The following is a 27,598-nucleotide window of genomic DNA, read 5'->3' on the forward strand; positions in this document are numbered from 1 at the left end:
CTGATTGGCGCCACCTCTCGGCCGGTGTCCGCCCGCCCGTCGCCCTCCCCCGGCGGAGGAGGCCGCTCAGCCCGGCCTGTGGCACCCCCTGGCGGCCGATCCGAGCGGGAGCGGCAGCACTTGGGAGAGCCGGGCGCCGCGAGCCGCACAAGGGCGGCTACGCCCGCCGGGATGCGCTGGGATCTGCGTGCGGGAGGACCCGTTCCCGCCATCCCCGCGGTGCGGCGGGTACACGATGGCCGTCCAGGGCCCGGGAGCCGCGCAAAGGAGCCCGCGGCGGTTCCGGCCCAGGCAGCTCCCGACGACTGGAAACGAACGAGATGAGGGGTCCCAGGGTATTCACACACGCTTTTCTGCCGCCTGCCAACTGGTTTTATTTTGTTTTCATTTTTTATTGGCCGATGTGATGTGTTTCACTTTGTATGCCTACGCAGTTCCCTCTGGGGGCGGGGTACACGCACGCAATGTTGTTATGAAAGTGACTGGAAACCACCTGAATGTCCCTCAGTGGGGTGGGGCGGGGAGGGCGCCTGGGGAGGAACACTAACATTTGTCACAGAGAATGAAGTCCATCTGTCTGCTTTGGCCGGGGAAAATGTCCAGGACAGAAAAATAAAAAGGCGACACGCAGAATATTGTGCACGGTGTAATCCATTTTTAAAATTCTGTTTGATTATTTTTGTACGGGCAAAGGATAAAATACGGAAGAACACACACATGGTTTCTTTCTTCTTGGAAGGGGGAGGAAGCCCACTTCAGACAATTCTGTATTGCTTTATGCAGTGACTAAGATACATAATTCATGTGGCTGAAATAAATGTATTTCAGAAGTTCTAAAATGTGACCCAAGAAAATTGGCCTCTGGAGTTCAGTACTCGTGGGGCAGGATGTGCACAGCCTTGTCCACACTGGCACCCACCCCCAGAGAGGGATACGCAGGCAAAGCCAGACCTCCGTAGCCTGGGAGGCTAGAACGTTGGCAGGGATAAACCGTTCATGTTGCCAGAGTTCCTAAGCTGGAGAAGGACTTGGAGACATTTCTCCGAGACAGAGGAGCGGGAGGCGGGGAGAAGAGTCAGCAGAGTTTGGCCAGAGTCTAGGAGGGAGATGATGAGGAATCTAGTGGCATTGCCAGTGGGGACCAAGAGGGCAGAACTGGGGGACATTTCCTTATCCCAGAGCCTCCTATCAGGTGTCTCTGCTTCCATCTAAAATCATTTTAAAACTTAGATCATGTTATTCCTCTGATCAAAACCCTACAGTGGCTCCCATTTTACTCAGAGAAGCCCAAGTCTCACAGGATCTGCCTTCCACCCTTCCTCGCACCCAGTCAGATAGCCCCTGGCACCACCACTCCTGCTGCCTTGTGCTGGCTGTCCCAGAACCCGGCTAGCTCATTCACCCACTTCAAGTCTTTGCTCAAACTTTTAACTCCTCCATAGTCCTGACCCCCCATTATTTGGCTCGATTTCTTCCCATATCACTCACTTTGTAAAATACCATTTTACAGTTTGTGTGGTTTTGTCTCTCTCTCCCGACTTGTAACAAGCACCACGAGGGAAGGTGCTTCGCTGATGTCCTCAAGAGCACTGTCTGGCGTGCAGCAGGTGCTGGATAAATACTGAAGCTACTGGAAACAAGAACGGATGAAGGAACGTTCATACCGGAGTTGACCAGAGCCTGTGCAAATGCTGGGGAGGCGTCCAGAATAGGGCTCTGGAGAGAGGTTGCTGGAGACTTGTACTTGGAAGTCGTGGGCAGATGGGCTAAGTCTGTGGGGCATTAGGTGGACTGGCCCTGCCACAGGCTGCCTCCCCTGGCTGTCCCCCCATGCCCTGACCACAGGGCTCCCTCAAAGATAGGGTCACGTGTTGGCCAGAGGACCATTACCTCGGCCTCACGCAGCCCGGAGCATAGGCACCATGAAAAGATAGGCCGCAGGAAGGCCCTCCTTACATTTCCCCCGCCTCCCCGGCACACAGTCACTTGAGGAAGCTGGTCCCAAGAGCACATTTAGGATCTTACCTGGTCTCAGTTTTGTGATCCAAGGGCTCAGTGAAAGTCTAGAGGAATTTCTGCTTTGTCACCCGTTAAGCTCCATGGAAGAATCATGGCCATAAAAAGCAACAGTGTCCCTGTATGAGTGCAACAACTACTTAGAAAATACAATGTAAAAGAGATCCCGTTCACAATAGGAACCAGATATAAAACTCTGGGAATAAATTTGATAAATATTGTGGGGGACCTATATGAAGAAAAGTAAAAATCCTCATTGAGGGGCTTCCCTGGTGGCACAGTGGTTGAGAGTCCGCCTGCCGAGGCAGGGGACACAGGTTCGTGCCCCAGTCCGGGAAGATCCCACATCCCGTGGAGCGGCTAGGCCCGTGAGCCATGGCCGCTGAGCCTGCACGTCCGGAGCCTGTGCTCTGCAACGGGAGAGGCCACAACAGTGAGAGGCCCGCGTACTGAAAAAAAAAAAGTCCTCATTGAGAGCATACCTAAGATTTAAGTTGATATAGAGACACACCACATTCACAATCAGGAAGACATATTACCATACCATGTTCAATTTGCCTCTGTGTTACTTAGCCTCCAAGATGGTTCCCCATGATCCCCACCACCTGGCAGCTATGACCTAGCGTGGCCCCTCTCACACATATCCGGGTTGGTCTGTGTGATCAACAGGATATGCCAGAAGTGATGATCTGTCACTTCTGAGATTAGGTTATAAAAGACTTTTCTGCTTCCCCCTCGGGTTCTCTCTCTCCCTCTCTCTCTCTTTCTCTCGTCATTCACTCTGGGGAGACCATGTCATGAGACCCCCATGTCAAGGAACTGAAGCCTCCTGCCAACAGTTACATGAGTGCAGTTGGCACAGGACCTGGTCAGGGGAGACTGCGGCCCCAGCCAGCAGTTTCAGTGCAACTTCATGAGAGACCCTGAGCCAGAATCCCCCAGCCAAGCTGTTCCTAGATTCCTGACCCCCAGAAAGAGTGTGAGATGTATATGTGCTGTTTCAGCTGCTAAACTTTGGGATAACGTGTCATGCAGCAATGCATAACTAATAAAATCTCAAAGAATTCATCCGTTTAATACAATTTCGAGCCAAACCTGAAATTTAATTGGGACGTGGAGGAGAGACTCAATAAAATGATCCATAAGTTAGCTGAAAGAATGAATAGAGAACAGCCTAGAAAATATTGTGGAATATTGAACTCTATACTGCCAGTATTCAAACTTCTAAAACAAACATTTCAGTTCTGACAAAAACAGGTAGATTGAAGTGAGAAAGTCCAGACAGTGATCCAAATACATATGTAATTATTTCGTATGTGATCAAAAGAAAGTTAATAATGGGATGGGGGAGAATGGATATTTGTTCAATAAACAGAGTTGGGTTAATTAGCTAGATCCTTGCCTATTACTTGTGATTCTACTATACAGCCATTAGAATTAACGTTGAGAATATCGGTTGGCATAAAAGTGTACTCATGATGTATTACTGGGGGGAAGGCGTGTGTAGGATAGTCCCAGTTTTACGTATCAGGAAAAAGAGTATTTTAACCCTCACTGCCTTGTAAGGAGAATAAGCAGGTCCTATTAAAAGAAAAGGTCTGTGAACTTCTGCAAACCATGCTAGGTTTGGGTATGCACATTTGGGAGGCCAAGCTGGGGTGAGCTGCGTTACTCCATGTAACACAGGACTGAAAATCAGGGTTCCTGAGCCCAGAGATGGCAGTGGAAGAAGCGAGGGACACAGCCACACACCCGAGACTGTGAACCACCCTGCCCCAGGTCTTTATCAAAATGTTTTAACTCACATAACGCTTGCTGTGAGGTTTCTTATTTAGAAAAGAAAAAAAAGTGAACTTTATCCAATTCTGCCAGGACAGACGAGGGACATAAAAGGGACCATTAAGGGACACAGGAGTGGGAGGCGCAAGGGCACAAGTGCCAGGAATTAGCAGAGTTCGTGGGAGAGGGCTTGGGGCTTTCCCCACCATGGAATTGCTGGGATCGGAGTACCTGTGCAGGCTGAGGACACCAATGCTGACATTTGTAAACAAAAAGACAAGAGCACAAACACACGAGTTTATGGGCTCAGCTTGAGCCCAGGGTTGCAGCCAGCCAGGCCTGACCTCCTGGGCAGAGTTTCTCAAGTAATCAGGGCGTTGCACAGGGCTTTTGTCAGTTATCTGGCCAGGCTCACAGTAGGTGACAGTGGGAGTTGTTTACTGCTCCTTAATATGGGACCTGGTTCCTCACTAACTTGGTGAGTCAATATATTAGGCAGGGGTTGTGGGTGCTGGTACCTAATTCTGTGTCCCCAGCCTCCTTCTGGTTTAAAGGAAAAAGTCCTGAGTCCCACACAATCCCTGGGCCAGGGATTGATACACAAACACTGGCAGAAATCGGCTGATTTTCTACTACAGTTCTAACTTGGGGCTGCTGGCACTTGCGTCTCCCCACAGGGGTGAGGGTCTGTGTGTAGTAGGGGAGATGGGCCAACCTGAAGAGAGGCAGAGACACTGATGGAGAGAAAAAAACACTGGGCAGTGTGAAGTCTGTTCCAGCCCCCAAGGCCCCGCTCCTCTCTGTGACTGTCCCACCCTCCCTCCCTGTCATAGGAGTCCCCTTCTGCTTAACCTTGTCTGAGTTAAGGTCATTGCAACCGGTGTGTCCTGACCACTGCAGTGGCTTGGCTCGCCCTCCATTTGTCTTGCCAAGGATGCTGTGGAAGTGGACAGGACATGACATTAAGGACCTGGGCCAGACCCTCTCTCAGGGCCCCTCCTGCTGGCCCATTTCCCACAGGAGGTCCTCCTGGGCCCCGATCTCTCTGATTGCAGCCACCCCATCTCCTTGCTGCCCAGCACCCCTTCCATCGCCTCCCCGGGAAGCCAGTGACACAGCAAAGAAAAGGAGGTTTCCAGAGAAGGCCAGTCCTCTGCTCACAGGATGCCAAGTCCTTTGGCCTGCACACAGCTGGTGTGGTAGGCAGCTCCGGGTTCTCAGGTGGAGGGAGTATTGAGCCAGCCGCCCCCCTCTCTATCAGCCGGCCCTCTGATGCAGACAGATGACCTATACTCGCCGGCACCCCTGCCCCCCAAACCTCTTCAGGAGCCCCAGTCCTGCTAATTAGAAAATACTCTACTCCATCCAAATTCCCCTGGAACCAGGCCACTCAGCACAAGTATAACAGATTGACTCAGTCTCAGCCCAGGACAGATTCTTTTTAACTCAAAGGGCAGGAGGAAACTCTGAGGCTGCAGATGGCAAACAGGCTTCAATACTGGCGGCCGCCCACACAGCCCTCCCCAGGTCCCCTGGCACCTACTAAAGACCACACAGTCGGCCAGCCCTGCCTGCTGCCCCTCTCAGCTGCAGAGTCACCTCCAGACCACAGGCCCAGCCCCAGCAGGCCCCAAGGCTGTCCTGCCCGGTGGAGAGAAGCAGTGCCCTTGCCCTGTAAGCAGCTGAGAACTCCAGTGAGCCCTGGGCCCTCCATCCCCAGGTCCTCCTCAGAAGAGCAGCCAGAGATTACTGCTAATATTTCCTACACACCCACCGTGAGGCAGCAGGCACTGTGCCAAGGGCTTTCTTCTCCTAGCTTACTTAATTCTCAGAACAAGATTATGAAGCAGGCAATTTTATTATCCCAAGGTCCATTTTATTGTCAAGGTCAAACAGCTGCTAATGCTCCAGGACTTAAACCCAAGTCTTACTGAGCCCTAACAGGTTCCTGCCCTCCCATCCTCCACTCCCACCCCGTGAACTCTTGTTCTGAGCTGGACAGTCCTTCTGGGGCCACGCAGCGGTGCCTTACCCCCCCAGTGGTCACATCTGGAGGGCACAGACAGGAGTTCGTGTGCCGTCTGCCCCCTCGTCTACTCACAGACCACATCTCTAGCCCCGTGGGATCCCACACACCCATCCGGCTTGATGAGGGGCCCTCCGCCTTCAGGCTGCTCTTGGGAGCAGTGAGAAGGCTGAGTGGAGGCTGTGAGATCGGCAAACAGCCCACCACCAGTCCCAGTCCTCACTTCCCTAAGCGGTGGGTCTTGGGGCACAGACCACTGGTGTCCTCCAATACCTGGCCTTGCCTCTTCTTCCTGGACACACAGCGAGACCTCTTCCAGCCCTGGTAGTTTGACGTGGCTTCTGAGTTCTGGCCAATAGAACGTGAGCACAAGTGACGTGCAAGCCATCCAGGCCTCTTTCCTAAGATTCTCCCTCCAGGGATCTTCACCCTCTTCCCCGGCCACCAGCTGACTAGACTAGAGACTTCAAAGACCTATCAGAGGGTGGAGTCACAAAATGGAGGGAGTCTGGGTCCCTGAAAGACTGAGCAGAGTGTTTGCCAACCCAGCCCCTCAGCCTTCCACCAGAGACTGTGATGTAAGCAAAAAACATTTATTTTTCAAAGCCATCAAAGTTTAGGGGACATTTGCTATAATGGTTAGTCTATCCTGACTCTAATGCAGTGAGCCATCTGGACCCCAAAGCCCCATCGCGGGCTTGTCTGCCGGGCTCCACAGCTCCCTCCCTGGCAACCTCGGGGTGGCACTGGATCTCCAGTGCATGTCCTCATCCGCACACAGGGATGCCACCCAAACCACTGCTCTCCCACATGACCAGCTATCTCCGAAGGCAAAGGCGGACTGCAGGGCCACCTTGCTGAGCCTCCCTATGGAAGCTGTGCTGTTGCAGGCCACAGGCTACTGGAGGAGACGTCACCGCCCCCCTCCCAACTACCCTTCTTGGCCCAGAAACAGCCCGCACATCCCTGGTGCTCAGGCCACCCTCACACACACCAGCCCCGAGTAGCCACTCATTATGAAGCCAGCCCACCTCCCTGGAGAACTTGTTTAAATACATGTTTTTCTTATAAAACCTTTTAGGAAGTAATTCTAATAACAGAATACCGTGGGGTTCTCATAAGCCCTTGTAAGAGCAAAACACCCCGTAACTGAAACGTCCACCCACAGGAGTTCATGGGGGTGGCTGGCAGCCTTCCCCATGTCCATCTCCTCGCATAGGAGCCTGGTTTCCCCACCACGTGGTTTCAGTGGGATGGACAAGCACAGAGGGCTGGGGCAGGGGGGGCTTCCCACAACGGGACCACCATGCCGTCCTCACCAGAGGCTCAAGGTGGTCCGTGGTGGGGTCTTGCCTCCTCTGCCTTGGGTGATGGGAACACTGTGACAGGCAGGGCAGACAGGGCAAAGGAAACTGGATCCTCGGCGCTGGCATCACTGAGTCACTCGTATCAAACACTTAAAGTCACCCCACCTCTGGACTTTCCAGGTTCAGGAGCCAAAAGCCTCCCTTCATTGTTTAGGCCAGTTTCAACTGGGTTTTCCGTTACCTGTGACTGTAAACATAATCCCTGTTGGAGAGCAAGGTTCATTCACTCATGGCAGTCCTGCAGTGGACTGTGAAAACACACTGTGGATACGTATGCGGCCACAGAGAAATATTTCTGAGATACACTGAGTAAAACTCATTGTAAAACACAATTCTCATTTGTGTGGAAAATTCTCATTTGAATATGCATGGACATTTCCTAGTAGGGTACTTAATAGTGGATGCCTCTGGAAAACAGGACACATAATTTTTACACTCTATGCTTGGATTGCTTCTACTTATACTGAAAAAAAAAAAAAAACAGATTAGTTTAAAAGCCCTTTGAGGTAATAAAATTACAGTCCAAGGGGATAATTTAGTTTGGTAGTTATTAAGCCATGGTTTTGAAGCCCCTGCTGATGTACAAGATGCAGCACAGGGGAAGAAAGCAGAGTGAAGAAATAAACTCTTCCAGACCTTTATAAGGCATACAGACTTCCTTTTACAAACCTGGAGTCTCTAAAATTGGTACGTACACCAGAACAGTATCCATTTGAATGTAGCCTTAACTTTCTCCCTCCCAAAGTTATACTGCCATTGGCATTCTATAGTGCCCACGTCAGGTTTTCCTGAGGTGTCCTGGAGACCCCAAAAGCATTTTGAGAATGAATCTACCTTCACTGTAGTCTTTGAGTAGGAAAAGCCAGGTCTTACTGAGTTTACAAGGAGCTAAAAAGGACCTAAAGTTGTATAATTCTCTGGAGTTTTGGAGAAAGCACCCAGATGAAGGAGAAAGCTGGGAGGCTTCCTCTTGGATGACAGACAAGCACATGGAAGCACCTGTACCAAGGTTCATCCCTGGGGACAGGTTATCACAGTTTGGGGGCCGATATCCTACATACCCTGTGGCCAGACACCTCACATGACCCTAGAGCTAGAAAGCGCCCACCCATGCAGGTCATACGGCCACCCCACTCACCGGAGACAGCTGAGGGCATTGGACCATAAGGTGACAGGGCTGAGCTCCTGACACCTGGGCAGGAGGATGCCCTGGGTGCTGGGACCACGGCAACAGCCCCCCCCCGCCGCCCTTCTCTGTGCCTCTGCCGTCCACACTCTGAGCTTGCCAGCCGAGAAGCGATCAGGTGGTCCCTACCGCGGAGACTGAGTCCCTCCCTCCTCTGCTGGCCTCTCACCCAGCCTCCTCTTCTGGGGGAGCTCTCCCCTGGGGTCCCTAAGATTGCAGTGGCCTGCACTCACAGGCACGCCCATGACTGCCCCCGTGGCAGCCCTCAAGGAGTATCTCCTGAAGAGAAAGCTATGCCCGACTCCTCAGCGCCCAGCAGGCTCGGTGGGTGGATGGCGGCTCTGGCCGTGCAAGGCAGTGAGCTGCTGCTCAGAGCCAGGGCCTCCAGCACTGGGGGAGATGAGCTCCCTGGGGATGACATCATGCTCCCCCAAAGGCTCCCCAAACCAAACCAGGCACCCAAATCCACGTATAGAGATGGGGATCCGCACTCTTTCTGCAGCTGCTTGTCACCGTGCCACAGAGCCCGGTCCCTGGACCATCCTTAGGACACTGATACTTCCCAGTCGTGCCCCTGGCGCTGGTCTTGCTCAGCAGGCACCAAGCAGAGGTTCAGAATCAGAAGCTGGCAGGCACCCAACCTCCTATTTCAGTTGCAGGTGCAGGTTCAGGGGCAAGGCTCCCAGAGTTTCAACCCAGCTCTTCCAAATCCTTGACCAGCAACTTACCTCATGTTTTGAGCATAAAAATGGCTTCCCCGAGCTCTTCTGGTGACAATCAGTTTTTAACTGTTAGGTACTCTGTGTACTTCCTACGTTCCAGGAAGTTCTGGATCCATTCATTTTTATTTTTATTCACTGGAGAGGACCAGCGCAGTCTCATGCACCAGCACAGATGGCTTTCCTGCCCGGCTCACAGCCCTGCCTTGGGGGCACGGGAGCCCCAGGAGACAGGTGAGCCCTGGCAGGTGCAGCTGAAGGTGGGACAAGGATGGGCTGGAGAGGAGACCTGAGAGCCCTGGCGGCAGCAGAGGGCTTTGAGGATGGGGTGGTCCAGAGCGCCAGGTGCTGCAGAGGCCAAGAGAGGCATGGAGGCCGGTGATTGGGGTGTGTGGCTTTCAGTCAAGTGAGGAGAGTACTGGGTGGTGGTGGGAGGGGGACAGAGCCCGGATGAGCAGCCGCCCGGGAAGGAAAGCAGTGGTGGGGCGTGGGCCGGTAAGAGGGCAAAGAGGGCCAAGGCAAGCTTTCTGGGATGGGGATACGTGGGATGCGGCGAGGACAAGAGGTGGGAAAGATAACAGTGCAGAAGCCCCAGGAGGAGGTGGGCAGGAGGGTCACAGGAAGGATAAGCAAAGATCCTGAAACTTCAAAGCGAGAGTGTATGGGTGGCCAGGATGGGAAGTGCAGAGGCACAGGCTGGCCTCTATCTCAGTCTGAGAGGACAGGGAGTGGCTGGAGACCCAGGGTAGGCTGAGCAGGGAGTGACTGGGAGGGCTGCACTGTGGCTCCATGGAGGGAGCCCAGTGCGCTGGAGATGCCACGTGAGCACCCCTTATCCTGCACTTCTTTTCTATTCTCATGCAACTCAGAATCAGAGGAGATGGCTGAGAGTGGCCAGCAAGTTTCGTAAACTAATTGGAAAACAAACCCAAACTCTGAAAAAGTCACAGCTAGACTTCACCCTGAACTGGGCTGTGACCTGTGAAGACACTTGCGAGAGGTCCAGCCACCAGGTCCACGTGAATAGATGGGACAGCAGGAGCTGCTGGTGGCCACACACCAGCGGTGAGGGACTGGGGCCACCGACTCCTCTAGGGCAGCCTGGGTCAGATGTACCTGGCACTGCCACTAACCTCCTCCACAGATGGGCTAGCAGGTCCAAGACACACAGCTCATGCAGTGGCAGTACCCAAATTCCAACCCAGTGTCCCCAAGCTCTTTTGCCTGGACCTTACTGCCTGGGGCTGTACAGTTATAACCTAAAATAACATTTCCTTTGGGCCTATGGAGTCAAAGTTCTACCTTATGCTTCCAGCTGGGCATAACTAAGCCACAAGCCAGCTTGTTCCAGGTGTAACCTCCACACAAAGAATCACTGAAAGTGGCACACAGAATCTAAAAAAAATCACCCGAAGAAATTTATTTCAGATTGTGCCAACCACCTACCTTCCCGTCATGCCTACCCACACCCGATCCCACCGTTTCCCTCGGCAGCTGAGTTTGCCACTGAGATGCATAATGCCATCTTGATATGACCCAAAACAAAAACAATCACAACAACGGCATTAATATAAAGATATATTCCATAAAAGAGTTTGGCAGTCAAAGAGAAGCATCACACTTCCTAAAAACACAAGCATTCTTCTTCCCCTACTCTACAGAGAAAATTGTAAAAAAACAAAACAAAACCAACATCATCAACAAACACCCACCAGTATATACCACATTAGCATGTACACTTCGGCAAGTATGTGAAGGTGGCACTCCATCCCTGAACGATGAGGACAGAACTGGTACAAGATCCAGAGAGGCGTTAGAGTGTAGACCAGCCAAAGATGCACGAACGCCCCAGCTACGCCCGGGGGGTTATTCAGTACATAAGACAGTCTTCATTTCCAACAGCAAGCCCCCAATAGCCCTGACAGGAAGGGTGGACACGGTGACCACAGATATCCACGTCAGGGGGTGGAAGAAGGTCACCATGAAAGTGAGCAACGAAACGTCTTGAGCTTCTACGCAGCTGCAGGCTGGGGTCCGTGGCTCGGCCCAGGGGCCTGCCTACGGGGCTTCTCTTTCCAGGGAGAGGCGAACGCCAGGCCGGCCAGCCGGCCCTTAGCATGTGGCCTGGAGAGGAGCCCTGGCCAAAGGTGTCCAGCTGGCCATCTCTGGCTGGGGCTCCCTGGCCTTGCAGTGGGGGAGGGTCAGAATCAGGATTCAAGTTCCAGGTAACAGTTTCAGTAGCACCAAGACCAGAAGACAGTGAGGCCAAGTGGGGAGGGGAGTGGGAGTATGCGTGTTGGGGGTGCACAGACGAAGGGGGAGCATGTATGTGCAGCTGGGTTACTAGGGGTGATACGGAGAAGCTGCTGGAGTTGGTTCGTGGGACACTCAAGGGAACTGAAAGGGACGGCGTCAGTCCCAGACGCCGCGTAAGGCTGTTGAGAGGAGAATGCCAGAGGAAATGAAGACGTGGTGTGAGAACATTCTTGCCCTATAAATAAACTATTTACACACTTCAGGAAAAGGAGAGCTGACTCCGCAGGAGAGCCATGCCCACTGCCCCCTCGTGCCCTCAGGGCATAATGCTGTTGAGGCTGGAGACAGTTCCCGCCCTGGGCGCCAGTGGACAACGGACGAGGCACTCCCGTGGCACCAGCCCCACGCACTGGCTCAGGCTTACTTCACTTGACATGGCCGAGGATCCTGCCAACACCCCGACCTGTGCAGACACTGCGGGCCGCCCTGGCACTCAGAGGGCCACAGAAGGTGTGGCTGCCCCCTAGGCCAGCACCAGTGACATGAGCGGTGAGGAGGCCAGGGTGCAGCCACCAGAGCCGTCTGTCCCTCAGAGTCACCTCTCCCACTTAAAGACATATCCTCTGACTCCAGGCAGACCCCAGCGGGGCTGCTGGTCACAAGTCTGTGCAGGTGAGAGGGGGCCCCTGGGTCTCCAGCACCAGCAAGCAGAAACAGAGAGATCATGTCACGCGGATGCTGAAGGCGGGGTACTGGCTCGGGCTGGGTGCGTCCGTTTCTCTCCCTCTGGACGTGAAGTTGATGGCGGTGAAGGGCTTCGGCCTCCACGGCGTGGCTCAGCTCTGCTCGCCCACCTGTGGCTCCTCAGAAGTGGTGGCCTGCCTTCACTGCCTCAATGTCCGAGATCAGGGTCCTCGCCAGGAAGATGCCAAATATCTGACAACAAAGCCGGCAGAGGCAGCGGCCGTCAGCATCGGGGCCCAGAGGGTGAGGTGGGGCAGGGTACCCGGCACTACCCATCACCTCCACACCCACCCACAGAGGCTGAGGACAGAGAGCAGCAACTGGGCACGTGGCCAAACGAGACCAACCCACAGTTAAAATAAATGAGCCTGGGGTCTGCTTTGCTGTGTAAAAAACAGTGGGATCTTCCCTAAAGCCTAGAAGGGGCAAACAGTAGGCACCACAGAAGCAAAACGGACGTTCTGCCCTGCCTGCGACATGACCACGCACATCCCATACCACAGGCCACAACTCGCTTTGTACCCAGGGTGAAACGGAAAATGACAGGGTCACGCTGACTGGTTCTGATTCCCCAAATACCAAATCTTGAATGTTTCCTATAAACCTGGATTCCACCATAAAAACAAGACTGTCCCCGATTTGGGCCATGCTGATGTCTGAAGCTACACCCCGACCACAGTGACCAGGATAATCACGTGGGAAGGCTGATGTTTTCCTACCAGGAACATACTAATGTGAACTTGGTGACCTAAGGAATTCTGCTCCCCTCACCCCAACTTTAAAGCCTTCTTGGGGTTGGTATCTGATGGACCAGGCCTTCTGAAGTAAGAGATCCTTGCCTGCTTTGCAAGTAAATTATTTTCTTTCTTTTTCCTGATGCTTTCCACAGAGCAGCAGCCTCAGCTGCCTCCGAGGCTGCCTGGGGGGCTGCCAGCTTCTCCTCCCAGCCCTGGGCAACACTGGAAAAGCTCCTCGTTTTTCTGATTCACTGAATTCTTGACTTTCTCCACCAGTTCTTCTCCCAGGAGACACTAACCAGCCTACTCACCCCGGGCCTCACGCACCCTCGGCCACCAGCATCTTTCCCAGTGTAAAATCTCAAGGGAACAGGTGCGGCCACAAGGGGAGAGGAAGCCACGGAGGGCAGCGGGGGTGGGGGGTGGGGCAAACCTGCAGGAGTGAGATGGCAATGAAGACGCCAGCCACGATGTAGATGTTCCGTGGAAGCCACCCCTCCAGCGCCTGGATGCAGCCTTTCGTGAAGATGGACTCGTCCCATTTGCTCTTCAGCTGCAGGGAAACAGGACAGCGGCCTGAGCCCGAGACACGCAGGCCGTCCCCACCCTGGATCCCCAGAGGGCTCCCGCCGGGGGCAGAGCAAAGCTCGGGGTGCTGGGGGGAACGAGGGATCTGGGAGGCTGGTGCCGAGGACAGACAGAACTCTCCAGGAGAAACACGTCTATTTGCCTCAGTCTCTGACCCTCCCTGGGCAGTTCGCATTTTATAACCTGTCCAAGCAAAGGCTCCCTGGCTGTGATCTTTAACCCCTTTCTCTTAGGGCCTCCACAGATTTCAAGGTCAGCTTGTTCAACACACCTCCACAGCCCATGTCTGGAGAAAGGGGAGGGGGATGAGGGCTTGGGGAAGAAAAATGTGCCTTAAAGAGAGAAACTGGGGAAACAGGGTTCAGCGTCTCTGAGTCAGGAGAGGGAGGTACAATGGCTTCTCAGAGTGTGCCCCTGAGCCCAGGTGAGCCTGGCTTCTCCAAGAAGCCGAGCCAACAGGAGCAAGCTGAAGCCGACCCTAGTGGAGGCTCAATCAGCACACAGGGATGTGGCCTCGGCAGACACCGCGTCCCCACCCACCCTGAACACAGCAGTCAGCCCCGGCCCCTCTCCCCTATCAGCCTCACCCATGACATACTGACGGAACATTCATTCGTTAGCAGTGTTAGGGGCTGAATTATGTCCCCCTAAAATTCCTATGTTGAAGCCTTAACCCCCAAGACCTCAGAATGTGACTGTATTTGGAGAGAGGCTGTTTAAAGAGGTAAATAAATTACAGTGAGGTCATTGGCCCTAATCCATTATGACTGGTGTCCTCGTGAGAAGAGATTAGGACACAGACAGACACAGAGGGAAGCCCATGTGAGGACACAGGGAGGAGGAGGCACCATCCAGGCCAAGAAGAGGGGCCTCAGAAGGGACCAACACTGCTGACACCTTGACCTCAAGACTTCTAACCTCCAGAACTATGAGAAAATTAAATCTCTGTTATTTTAACCGCACGGCCTGGGTACTTTGTTACAGCAGCCCTAGCAACTGATACAAGTGGAGAGGAAATTGGTCACTGAAGAAACTGATGCTGACATAGGCCCATCACTATGAAGCGGAGCTCACTGCAGAGGGAGTTGAGGTTTCCCAGACTAGAGGGTCACATCCCTAGTGTCCACAGCCAACAACGGGATGTCTGCAGTTTCCCCAAGATCCCTCTCCTTCAGAACAGCTGTCATTCACATCACCAGAGGCCACCAGAGCAAGGACTGGGGTGGGCCCTCGCCTCTTCACATCCAATTGCACACTCCCTGTGGCCTGAGGAAGCCCTTAGAGGACTGAGCCCTGCTCCTGCCCTGAGCCTACCTCCCTCCCTGTCAGCATCGCCTCCATAACGGCAGCTGGACCAAGCCATATGCCTCCTGCAACTCCATCCTGAACCCCTACATAACAGACACCTCCTGGGACTCCAAGGGCCTCTTAAACATGTCGTCTTTGTTCCCCCAAACTTTCATCCATCTTCTTTCCACTAACGTAGCAACTGCTAGATTGTGTGACTGTGGTTCACAGAGCTTGAAATCACACCCATTACTGTTCCCATGAATCTTGTCTTGCCAGCAGCTCAGGGAGGGCATGTGCGTGGCCGTGTGCTCCCACTTGCCTGGTTCCCAGCTTAGGTGGCACCTCTGAGCTTAGTCTCCTCTGGCTTTCCCACTCCAATTTGCACTTGTGCTAAATCGGGAAGTTGGACCCTAGAGAGTAAACCTGAAGAATTCAAAGTCATATGCATTGGGGCTCTCACCTGAGTCCTGACATCATAGCCACACTGTGTGTTCACAACTTTTTGCTGTAAGAAAAGCAGAAAGATTAGTCATTTTTGTGCTCCAGAAGCTGGTGGTAGAAAGCTCTAGAAAAATCACAACCAAACACCAGCAAACACCTGCACCAATTAATTCCACTACAGCTCATCCCCTTCCATCATGCTGCCAACTAACCCTCCATGCTAGGACAGAGGTTGGCAAACTTTTTGTGTGAAGGGTGAGATAGTAAATATTTCAAACCCACCTACGTAGCTACTATTCAACTCTGCTGCTGTAGCATGAACGCAGCCATTGACAATATGTAAATGAACAGGTATGGCTGTATTTCAATAAAACTTTATTTATGGACACTGAAGTTTGAATTTCATGATTTTCACGTAGCACAAAATATTATCCTTTTTTGGATTTATTTTCAACCACTTACTTAAATGGCTGAAACCATTCATGGCTCACAAGTCATTCAAAAACAGACAGCAGGCCAGATCTGGTGCAGGGGTCGTAGTCTACCAATCCCTGAGGTAGAAGGGAAAAGCTACACTTGCTAAAGATTTCATGGTCACGGTGGAGATGTCAGACACCGCTGTGCAGACTCTGCAGACCTGAGCCCCTCCCGGGCTGGGGAACGCGCCCAGAGCCCCGTGGCCCAGCACCAGGCAGTGTGACAGTACTGCCTGCTGGCCGGCCGTAGGAACTCCCTTCTGCTCAGGCTAGGTTTGGGCAAACATTCAGTGCTCCTTCAAGGACAACCAAGGGAATTCCCTGACAGTCCATTGGTTAGGACTCGGCGCTTTCACTGCTGTGGCGCCGGGTTCAATCCCTGGTCAGGGAATTAAGCTCCCATAAGCCGTGCAGCATGGCCAAAAAAACAGGGTGGGGGTGGGCACCCAAGAGCTCAGTTTCTGGAACCCAAGGATGTGGTCTGTGGACTGGGGATGAAGACAGGTGAAGAAGAAAGAACAGTGAAAGAATTCTGCACCACCCCCAGATGGCGATGTATGCCACTGGCCAGGGCTTCGGAGGACTAAGCGTTTGTTTTCTCCAGAGAAAGGAGACCAGGGCTCATTACATTCACAGCATCTTGTCCAGGCACCCCTGAGAGAGCCCCTCACGGGAGGGGGACCACTGTTTTCTGCCTGCTTCACCCAGCACACCAGAGCCAGGGTGGGCCATGCAAAAACGCTTATGGAATTTATAGGTATAGGATTTCAGAGCTGCAAGAACCCTAAGGCAAGTGGAGGGGGAGCCGGCACTCGATCCATCCGCAGAAGAGAAGAAGCCAGAGTCCTCAGGGAGGCAGGAACTGCTCCGCGCTCCAGAGGGACCGTCCATGCTCAGGCAGACTCACCGCGGGGTCGGGTACACAGCAGGAGAAGGGCACCCCACACTTCTCGCGGCTGTAGCTGGCGCCACTGCAGTTGAAGTAGACGTTGAGGTCCCAGTCTTCAGGGCCATATGCCCCACAGCACTGGTTCTGCAATCATAAAGCCAAGAACTGTCGGGGCTCTGAGCCAGGGCTGTTGTTGCCCAGCATAGGGTGTCTGTCTTAGGGACATGGGGTTCAGTGCACCTCTGTGTATCACACAGAGAAATCGAAGCCTGCCCCACGGACCTTCCATCACCGAGACGTGAGTGAGGTGACCCGAGTGGCCCTTTAAGAAGGAAACTGTGTCCAGGTCCTGTCTGGGCCCAACACACCAGGCCAGCTCGGCAGTGCCCCTGGAGTCAGCTCCACTCCCTCCTCACCCTGGAACTTTCCCTTCCTCCCCAACTGACCCCCAAGCCGGGAGAGTGGGCTTCTCGCTCTCCTTCTGATGTGGTCCTCTACTGCCCACCGAGAGAACACCTCTTTGTGGGTAGTGTGCCTTCCTCCCCAGGGAAGGTCCAAGCTGGCCCCAGTCACCTTTCGTGCCTCTTTACAGGAAACAGCTGCTGAAGTCTACTCCCAAGGAGAGTTAGGACTGGGGTGAAAGGTAACGCAATCAAAGCTCTGCCCCTGACCCGGGGTCTCCACCCTCCCTTCCCAGAAACGCCCACTATCCGGTGAAGCAGCAAAGAAAAACCTCATTTGTTTAAAAAATCGTAAAACCAAACACAGTGAAAGCAGCACTATGACGTCAGTGGCGTCCCAACCCGAGAGCAGATGTCGTTTTCACGCTTGCCCTTATAGCTGTCACAGTTATGGCCATAATCACAGGCCCACAACCAGGATTTTGGCTTCACTTTCATTTCTAAGGTAAAAACCCCGCCTCCCCTGCCCCTGTCCTCCGTGGCTCCAGGTGCTCTAATGACTACCTGATATTTTACCATGAGGAAGCTCCATCATTTACTGAATAGCTCTAAGGAAAGGTATTTTTTAAAAGGAGAGGAAGGCAGTGGAGAAAACTACAATGTCTTTGAGGCCAGTGCAGAGAGGAACCACCCTGGCATCCTTGACACCAGCAAGCCCAAGGTTATGTGGAAGTGAAGAAAGAATGGCAGCCTTGAACAGAAAAGGAAAAGGCACAGGAGGCAGTGATGTCAGAAGAGGGTGGGATGGGGACTTTTGCAGACGAACATGAAGAGATCTAACAACACAGGAAGGATCTCTGATCACATAAATGGGTTTTGCGGGACCCTACAATACATGAAATAAGGGGTAAACAAGTTCTGGTTAATAAGGAGAACAGATCATAGTTATTTTTAATGCTCTTCTGTTTTCTCCTCAGAACAAAAGGGTTCCATGTAAAAAGTTCCTGAGGAAGCTAGGTTTTCTGGCAGAGCACAGATCAAACAACAACCTTGCACAGGCTGGCGTGGTGGGGAGTGGGTTTCTCCCGGGGCTGGAGGGGGGTGGGGTGGCAGGGATGGGTGACAGCAGTGGTCCCAGCCTCCAGGTGCAGCCACACACAAGGGGGACGAAGGCCTGACAGAGAAAAGGCCACAGCCTGGGACTGCTTAGACAAACCCCCGGGGAACAGAGTCCAGGGAGGTCACATTCCTCTCCATCTGAAGAACCTTGCTGCAGGCAACTCTGCCCTCCCAAACAGGAAGGGGAAAAGGTCCTGAGGAGGAAGGGGACAAGAATAGCCTCAGACGGGGAGTCACGTGCCCAGCTCTACCCCTCAGCACACACAGCACCTAGGAGACTGCAGCTGCCTCCGTGGCCAGGGCTGGAGAGATCCAGGCCCTGCGGGGGGAGAGGGTAGGGTGGCCGTGGGTGCAGCTGGACTGCCTGCCCAAAGCAAACGGGGGAGGACACCCTGATAGCAAGCCTGGCCCACCAGCAACCACAAGCAGACAAAGCTAACCTGACCAGAGGCGGGGGGTAGCACCTCCTCTGGCCTCCCGGCTGTGGGCAGAGCTGAGGAGGGAAGGCCCAGTGTTCCCCACTAGCCTGGCCCCCGAGCCATGCACACAGACTGAAGCCAGGAAAGCCAAGCTCTATCAGGGAGAAGGTGGTGCTTACAGCTTTCTGAAGGGAGTCGATGAGGTTCTGCAGGTCAATGTCATCCCGGTAGGATCTGATGTTGCTCTCAAAGAACTCCCGGAACCGGTCCCTCACCCAGTCCTGGAACAGGAAGGCCAGCACGGCCACGGCCAGCTCCAGGAAAAAGATGAGCACAATGGCACTGCAGAACTGCAGGGGGACAAGCACAGGAGCAGGAGTCACTACACCTTTGGCCTCCCAGCCAGACACGCATCCTTGTCCAACCCAGAACCTCTACCTGCTGCGAAGCACGAGTTCGGCACCCAAGAGACCCACGTTGGAGTCTGGGGAATCCCACGTTATTAGCTGGGTACTCTGGGCAACTCATCTCTACTCACACTGCTGCATTGTTGGTAAGAGTCAGATGAGTGAAAGTATGAGGAAGCTCCAAGACAACGGACCAAGCATCTCCTATGAAGTAGCCCCCACTCCAAGGAAACTCCATCACGGGAATGAGTGGCTATCCTACCCCACCAGGTATCAGCTCCTTCAGGGCAGAGACTGTGCTCCAGACACACAATCTGACCACTCTCCTCGCACATACAACCATCCCAGTTGCTAGAAATCTGTCACTCCTACTTTAGGGATAAGGAAGCTGAGGTTCCCTCAGGTTACATACTTTAGATACAGGACATCTGAGTTCCCTGGCAGGGCTCTTTACAACTCTGGAGTTGCTAAAGTTATCAGTACCTACTCTGTATGTGTGTATATGATAGTCAACTACGTAAAAACCTCTGCAGAAGCACAGCTGTCCCTGGCCACAATAGTGGTGGAATTGTGTAAAGGCCACTGCAGTCACAGGTCCACACCACCTCCCATCAAGGCGGGGCTCCAGCCTGTAGAGCTCAAGTTATCACAGCCGTTATCACTGGCCATACAGCACACTAAGCAGCTATGCAACAACCAGCAATATCTCAAAATAAGACATGCACATGTACAAACATACACACACATAAGGCCCTCCAGAATGTAATCTCCATTCATAGAGAAGCAAGGTAACCAAACATAATCTTTAAGGGGAAAAAAAATGAGAAAAAGCCCACGTGTTTTGCTTTCTAAATGAAGCCCAGAAAAAAAGGCTTGATCTAATAAATTCAACAAAAAAATATAGTGCAAAACACAATTATATGTTTTCCCCACCAGGTGCTATTTAATTTTAGCTGAACGCATTTCAAAATGAATGTGTACCTACGTATAAAACTAAACTCTTAGTAACTCGAAGTTCTGCCAGGAAATTAAGGATTCTGCATTGCATATCCAACAGATTCACACACCCTGGAGGAGGGAAAAGATTTCCTAACATTACTGACATCTTTTGATCTTAGCCAGGAAGGGCAAAGGTGAGTAGCAAACAAACAACTGGAACTTATGAAGGGAGATGAAAGGCAAGGGAAGGGGAGGAGAGCAGGCCAGGGAGCAGCCAACTCTGCCCACTAGGAGCTAAAATCCAGAGGGGCCCAAGCTCTCCAGAGATGAGGATCTGGTTCATCTGACTGTTCCCTGAAATCTTACCTTTTGTTGGGCACCAGGGCACCAAGGGCTGCCTCTTCCCCGCACTGCCAGATCCTGGGGGAGGCTCGTAAGAGCTGCTACCCACCCCCCAGATAAGGGCTAGGCCTGCCCGGCAGAGCCCATACCCCTACCTCCCCATGTCCTCCCACCCACGTGTCTGGGGCCACTCACAAAGTTGAGCAGGCAGATATTCTCCCGCAGGGCCCCCACACAGCCAGCGAAACCCAGCGTGAACATGACCACGCCCACCATCAGCACCAGGACCACAGGGTCAATGCCATGCATCCGGGTCACTTTGGTGAGGTCGGACAGCACCCCCTGAAAGAGGCAGAGAAAGCAGGATAACATCAGCTTCAAAGAGAGTCGAGGGTGCCCTGGGGGGCTGTGTCCAGACCTAAAGGAGGACAGGGACCTGCCTTCCAAGGCTCAGTCTTGTCATTAAAAGCTACGGCATGTCACGGCCCCTCCCTACCTGCCCCCTTAGAGGCCCCTCTGCCCAGTAGATCTTTGCCTACGTCAGCCCCCAGCCGCTCTCCCGTTCCCGGTCTCCATCTAGGCTGTGACCGCCTCCCAGGCAGACCCCACACTTCTTTTGTAGCCTGCAGGGTACCGACGCCAGGCCTGGGGTGGAAGAAGCCCTGAGGGGCCCCTGTGGTCCGTGGTCAAGGCACCCCAGGGCCCTGGCCTCTGGTCATCTGGTGGCTGACTTTGCATTCAATTCATGGAGCACCCCACTATCCTGAGATGGAAACAGCTTCAACATGAACACGCTTGTGAACAGCACACCCGCCAAGGACAGGCGAAGGCAGCGCCATCCACTAACTTTTTGTGATGATGCAGATGTTCTATATCTGCACTGTTCACAATGGTAGCCACTGGTCACATGTGCTATTGAGCACTTGAAATGTGGCCTGGTGGAACTAAAGAACTGAATTTTAATTTGTATTTCATTTTAATTAATTTAGATATAATTAGTCACATCTGGCTAATGGCAACTGAAATGGACAGAGCAGTTCTACAGGATTCAAAGGAGGATGGAGAAAAGAGCAGCCGGACCAGGCACCCAGCTAGAATCAGGGAGCCAGGATAGCCAGACCTAGGCTCAGGGCTCCGTTGGCTGAGATGCTGCTGTTCCAGACGCGGTCACACGGTGGCACTACGAGTCATGGTTTGCACCAGCTTCTTGGTCACTAGGGCAAAGTGACATTGCACTAAAAGCTCTTAAAGGGGCCCAAACCCAAAGGCAGACCTTATCCAGTTCCTAAGGCCATGGCAAGAAAGCCCACAGACCTAAGCGCTCCTGTCTCCTCCTGAAAGCAGAAAGAGATTCCACTGAAGGAACAGAGGGCCCTGGGCCTGAGACTCAACAGGAAGCTTTAGCTCCCACTGTTTCCAGCCTGGTCTCTCTACTTCCCCAGCGCCCACCTACCTGCAGAGCAAAATGTGGCAACAAAGCTCCACCCTGCCCACACCCAGTCTAGTCCCCTCCTTGGAGTTCCAACTGCCCCTTGTCCTTCCGGACAGTGAGAGCCTGGTCTTTTCTTCTCCCCTCTCCTCCCCAGGTTGGGCAAGGAGATTCAAAGGTGCTTACAGGGCACCCAGGGGGCACATCCCAGAGCCCTGCTCCCTGACTCAGGGGTCCTTCCCGTGGACGAGAACAAGAGCTTCAGGAATCAACACAACTGTGTTCAGGGTCCTGCTGGCTCCCAGAGGCACAGACAGGGTCCATTCCAGAAGGTAGCCCCAGGCCTGCCCTGGACACAGCTGTAGACATGCCCCAGGGTGACTCAGGGCTTCTGGGAACAGGAGAGAGGTCTCCCCACACTCACAGGGCTCAAAATCCCAACCAGCCCAACCCTGACCTCTAGCAGCGACCCTACCACGGGGAAGCAGGGCCAGCAGCAGGACCCCAGAAGTTTTCATCGTAAGTTCAGTGACTCCCAAGAGCCGGCTCTCTAAAGATTAATGACTACAAACCATTATTACCCTGCACAAGAGAGGCTCGTCAGGGAGGAGTTTGGAGGAAGGGACAGTTAAAGCTGAACAAACCTGGCAGACTGATGCTCAGGGTCCTAGTGACAGTCACACCTACCTTTTCGCTCCACGCCCATAGTCCGACACCGAGGAAGACAACTCCAGCCAACTGTGCAGGCGCAGGAGGAAGAGAGAGAGAGAGAGAGAGTTAGGTCAGAAACCAGCTCCACGAACATGCTTCTCAGAGGAGGGACCACACTGCTAGTCAGGGGGTGTTCCTGGCTCGCGTCCAAGCTGCGCAGAGCAAGGGCAAGGCGGCCCCCTTGGCCCCTGCAGATGACAGGGACTCTACACCAGAACAACAGGACGGTGAGGCTCTTCAGATAACCCACACCTATCTTCCCTGACCATTGGGACAAATTCCTTCAACTCCAGCTGGCCCCATACTCTGGAGAGCAGAGACAAAGATCTCGGAGCAGACTCTGTCCAGGAGAGACTATGGAGTTAGAGACATCAGGCCACACCCCATTTCATCCCCATTCCACAAGCCCCCTACTTATTTCAGTGCACTATCTGGCATGTAAGAAGACATCAGCTGCCCCAGGAGCCTTCACGGGCTCCCAGTGCAGTTCACGTGAAGCCCTGCATAGGACAGAGCACCCCCTGTGCCGCCCGCCTCGGGCCTCCAGCCCCGGAGACAGACTCCAAGCACAGACAAGCAGCCGCCCAGGCCATCTGCTGGCGAGCCTCAGGCTCCTCACCGTGGTAGTACCTTACACTCTGCCCTGCGGGCATGCCTGTGCTCAGGAAATGCCTGGTTATGTTACCGAATTAAAAGAAGCCTGCACCAAGCCAAGTGTTCACCCCAGAAAAGCAGTGCCCCCCAAACCTGACCTCCTACCCACAGGAACCCACCTTATATTTTGGAGGGAATTTCAGAGGGTTCTCAGACTCCTTACTGCTGGTTCCCACAGCAGTCTGTGGACCCCAAGTGAAGGAGTCCTGCCAAGACCTGATTCCCCCACCTAACCAAAGCAGCACGTGAGCCGAGAGGGCCAGGACCAAAACTCTGAAACCGAGTCCCTCTGAAACAGAGTTCCTCTGAAACAAGAGTTCCCTGACAAGTTGATGATTAATCTCTCTATCCACAACTTTATTCCCTTTCTCATCCAGCCCGTTTCCCTCAAGATTGAGGAATATCAAAGAAAAGCGTGGACTGAAACCGAGCAGGACCCTGAGGGGCCTTCTTGGGTACGAGCCCCTCTGTGCCCACTGCTTCTTGTTGGTCTCCCCTCCCCCTCTCCCCCCATTCCAAAGAGCAGACTCAAGCAGCTACTGATTAGAAGCACAGAGTCACAGGACTCCTGGTTCCTCCAGAAGGGATTTAGATAACAATACAATGCTATCTTTGAGCTGTTCTGCAGAAACTAAGACCACCACCCCCAACACTGTGGAGGATGGTGATTACCCGCTGACCTGAAGAGGTACGTGGATCCCAGACTGGCTGGAACCGGAAGGCAGATGATTCAGATTCCTGAACCATCTCCCTGCTACGTCACCACTAACCAAGCAGAAGAAAGTCCACAAGTTAATCATATACCCTGCGACTCTCACCCCTAACATTTCCTTTAAAAACCCTTGCCTGAAAGCCATCGGGGAGTTTGGGTCTTTTGATCACGAGCTGCCCATTCTCCTTGCCGGGCACTCTGCGATAAACCTTGTACTTCCCTTCAACCACAACCTGATAGCAAAAGGATTGGCTTTGCTGCAAGTCGGGAGAGCGAATCCAAGTTCAGTTCAGTAACGATCCCAAGCAGTAAGTGAGAAGGCCCAGACCCCAAGTCTCTGTTTAGTTTATTCATTTACTCACTCATTCATTCAACAGGCGTTGAGTAAGTGCCAGGCACCATCTCAAGCACTGGAGACAGCACTGCGCCACATGGGCAAAGATCCCTCTGCTGCCGGAACTTAGGCTCTATGGAGCCGACACGTGCTCCTTTCCACCACATTGTGCTGATTTCCCACTTTTCCATCCTCCCATTGGATTAACCAGTTGATGCAGAGGGCTTCATTTTCCTTGATGGGGTACACGACCACTTCCCTTCCCTTCCCGAGTGTCTGACACTGCACGGTACGCAAGCCTGAAGGCGGCCAGTCACTGTCTGCCGAATCCCTGTAGGCCTCTCGCCCCACCATTCCTCAAGGTCTCCAATGACTCACTTCCCTCTTGCCAAGCAGGGGGGGGTCAAGTCTTTTGCCTCAGCTTATCTGATCTCACCCAACACAGCTGGTCATTCTCTCGTCACTGAGGCACTCAGCTTTGGGGACAACAAGTGTACACACACAATTGTCTTCCACCCTCCCTGTCGTTCCTTCTCAGTCTCCTTTGTGGGTTTGTCCTCATCTTTCAGAGCCCTCTAAATGCTGGAGAGCCTCACTGCTCAGTCTTGGACCCCTGCGCCCTCCCCTGAGCCCTCTAGATGATCTCATAACTAACATGGCTGACTCACAAATCCTAACCTCCAGCCACAGCTGCTCCCGAGTCAAACACCCCAATGTCTACTTGACTTGTCCACTGAATATGACTAGTAAACATTTCCATCCTCACGTGCCCCCAAATGGAGCCGTGGTCTCCCAACCCCGGAGCAGCTCCTCCCCACCTCTCCCCTTCTCACTAAATGGCACCACTGACCACCTACTCGTTTAAGACAGAGAACCGAGACCTCAGGCTTGACAGCTCTCTCCCTCCAACTCCACATTCAACCTATCAGGACCCCTCCGTTAGTCATACCTTCAAAATACATAGCATACCCTCTCTGCTCCCACTTGTCCATGCTTCATCCCGGCAGGGGCCTCCCCCACCGTCTCCCCACAGGTCCCCAAGCAACTAGAACAATCCTTTAAAAATATGTCTAGATCACTCCCCTCCTCAAAATGCTCTGATGACTTCCTTTCACACTTAGAATAAAATTCAAACTCCTTGCCGTAGACCACAAGAACGTGGGCAGCCGCGCCGTGGCGTGCATCTCCAACACCATCTCCGACCCGGCTCCCCGGTCCCAATCCCCTTCTCTGGGCCACCCTGGTATTGTTACTGTTTCTTGAACTCACCAAACTCATCCCTGCCTCAGAGCCTTGACTAGATCCCTCAGCCTAGAATGTTCCTCCTCCATATCCCTTCCTGGCTTCCTCCCTCATTCCATTCAGGTCTCTTCAAATTTCTCCTCCTCAAACACATCTCCCTTTGCCATGCTATGTGGACTGCTCCCCATCCATCACTCCTGATCTAGCACTCCCTGCTAGATCTTCTTCATGGCACATATCCTAGACCACATGAGCTGTCTGTCTGTCTACTGTGCCTCCTGCCCCTCCCCGCTCTTAGGCCCTCTGAGGGCACAGATGTTTTCTATTTTGTTCAGGGTTGCCTAACCACTTTCCATGACAACCTACCCACCACCCGGTGCCACGAGGGACAGTGAGGAAGTTCTGCCCCTTGGAAACCCTCCGCCGAATACGGTCAGCTTGAGACACCAGCTCCCTACCACCGCAACCCAGTTCTCCTTCTCTCACAGCAACGGGGCTCTAAGAATGAGAGCTTGTGTTTTTTTCCATTCTGTTTTGCAGGAAGAACTAAAGTTAACTTTGCACCAGAAAGACAGGAACTGGGGGGGCAGGGACCCATGTCAGATCATGGGTTCAGTGAACAGTGGTCCAAGGCAGGACCTTCAGGGACCAACAGTTGTTTTAGAGACAAGGAGACTGAGGGAGAACCAAACAGGGGAAGTGACCTGTCTGGGAGCTCACACCACAGCCCCCGAATGAGCCAAGACTCTGGCCAGCTTCGCCTGGCTCCTCGTGGAGCCCCTTCCCTGGACCTCCCTGGGACAGATGGTCTATGGAGCTGCGCTGTCCTCCTGGCTGCCAACCATCTGGAAGTGACAGTTTAGGTGCCTTCCAGCCTCAGAGTAACCTCCTTTGTCTCTCTTCTATGACCTGATTAAATTCCTTCCCAAAGAATGGAGTCCAACTCCTGCCAAGCCCAAAGGGAGGCCAGCCTTGGACCATCAGGTGCATACCCTGCGGTGGTCACCAGGGCAAGTAGCACCACCCTTTCCTGGTTGCCAGGTGCTGCATTAAACACAATACACCTAAAGAGGCCCTCCACACCCCATAACACTGGTACTATTACCCCCATTTTTCAAATGGGAAAGTTCCGACGTAAAACGATTTGGTTATTTGCCCAAAGTCACACAGCTAGCTGGTGGCAAAGTCAAGAAACAAACCTGCATGTCTCTGTCCTGACATCATGTTGTCTCATTGCCCACAGGGCAGCCACCCAAGGCAGGAAGAGCAGGCACCAGCCTGTGCCCTCCACCACAAGGGGCAGTCACAGCACCCGGCGGCGTGGGAGTCCACAGAAGGGGCTTCCAAGCTGTGCAACCCTAAAGCCAATGTCTCACATCATCAGGTGGGGAGGATCACTGTGTCCAGTCAGGCCCTCTTTGGGGGTCACTGTGAAGATTCAGTAGTGACCTCTCCACCTTAGGCAAAGGCCCCTGTGAAAGAAGGTGAGAGGTCTCCTGGGGGGCATTCTGGGCTGGTCAGCCCTGCCTTGTATTAGAAGCCACATGGAGTCCACTCACCAAGTGGGAAAGCCTTTACCCAGCAGGTTCCAGACACAACGGAAGTGTAGACATCTAGCCAGGCCCTGCTGGACTGGGGGAGGATTCCAACACCAAGCAGGTCAAAAGCAGCCCCTCATCACCCACAATTTAGTGGGCTTGGTTTCCTGTAAGATTTCACTTCAGTGCGTGTGAAAGCACTTAGGCAATTCTTGCAGGCTCCAGAGGACTTGCCTCCACAAGCTCAAGACAAACCACCAGCAGCCACGAAACGCTTTCAGGCCATGCCCTGCCGGACCCTGATGCTTGCAGACTCCCCTGGCTGAGGAAGGGTGACATTCACAGACCCCCTGCCCCTGGGTCACCATAGGGAGCCTCAGAAAAAAACAAGAAGGAAACCCAAGAGTAAGCACCGAAACCCGAGGGAGTCCAGGGCAGCACTGAAAAAATAGCATGGGTCAGCCGGTCCTGGTTCCAGCTCCACCCTGCAACAAGTGACAGGACTTATGCGAATCCAGAAATTTCTCTGAGCCTGTTTTTCTTTGCAAAATGGAGATGACCCTTCCTGGGTCATAGGAGGGTTGTAAGAATTCAAAGAAGTATCCCAAGTGATGTGCTTACCCTGGAGCACTGAGCGAGCCCTGCCCTGACATGGAGGCAGCACAGAGGCCTCAGGGACTCTCAAGACGCCATCAGCATTTGCTGGATTGAAAGCACACTGCGCACCATCCCCCAACGACTCGCAGCTTTGTCCTGAGACAAGGTCCTCCTTTCCAGAGGCATCTGCTTTATTGGGCTTCTGGAGACAAGAGTAAAGCAGAGTTTAAGGAAACAGAT

General features: G+C 53.3%; 1 protein-coding gene across 5 annotated transcripts in view; it reads right to left on the reverse strand.

Moving 5' to 3' along the window:
- Positions 1–10,658: 10,658 nt before the first annotated feature.
- Positions 10,659–27,598, reverse strand: part of TSPAN14 (tetraspanin 14) — a 62,227-nt gene continuing 45,287 nt past the window's right edge. For 4 of the 5 annotated variants that reach the window (XM_067025248.1, XM_059053091.2, XM_067025247.1 and 1 more), the window contains exons 3-9: positions 22,258–22,308; positions 20,337–20,483; positions 18,633–18,803; positions 16,533–16,658; positions 15,169–15,213; positions 13,264–13,383; positions 10,659–12,285 (exon numbers count right to left, since the gene is read on the reverse strand). In XM_067025248.1, the coding sequence (XP_066881349.1) occupies positions 12,214–12,285; positions 13,264–13,383; positions 15,169–15,213; positions 16,533–16,658; positions 18,633–18,803; positions 20,337–20,483; positions 22,258–22,308 (732 nt within the window). In that variant the 3' untranslated portion in view covers positions 10,659–12,213. The remainder of the gene's footprint in view (positions 12,286–13,263; positions 13,384–15,168; positions 15,214–16,532; positions 16,659–18,632; positions 18,804–20,336; positions 20,484–22,257; positions 22,309–27,598) is intronic. The other variant, XM_067025249.1, reaches the window with a different exon arrangement.

This window comes from Kogia breviceps, chromosome 2 (genome assembly GCF_026419965.1).
Source record: "Kogia breviceps isolate mKogBre1 chromosome 2, mKogBre1 haplotype 1, whole genome shotgun sequence".
Taxonomy (NCBI): domain Eukaryota; kingdom Metazoa; phylum Chordata; class Mammalia; order Artiodactyla; family Physeteridae; genus Kogia; species Kogia breviceps.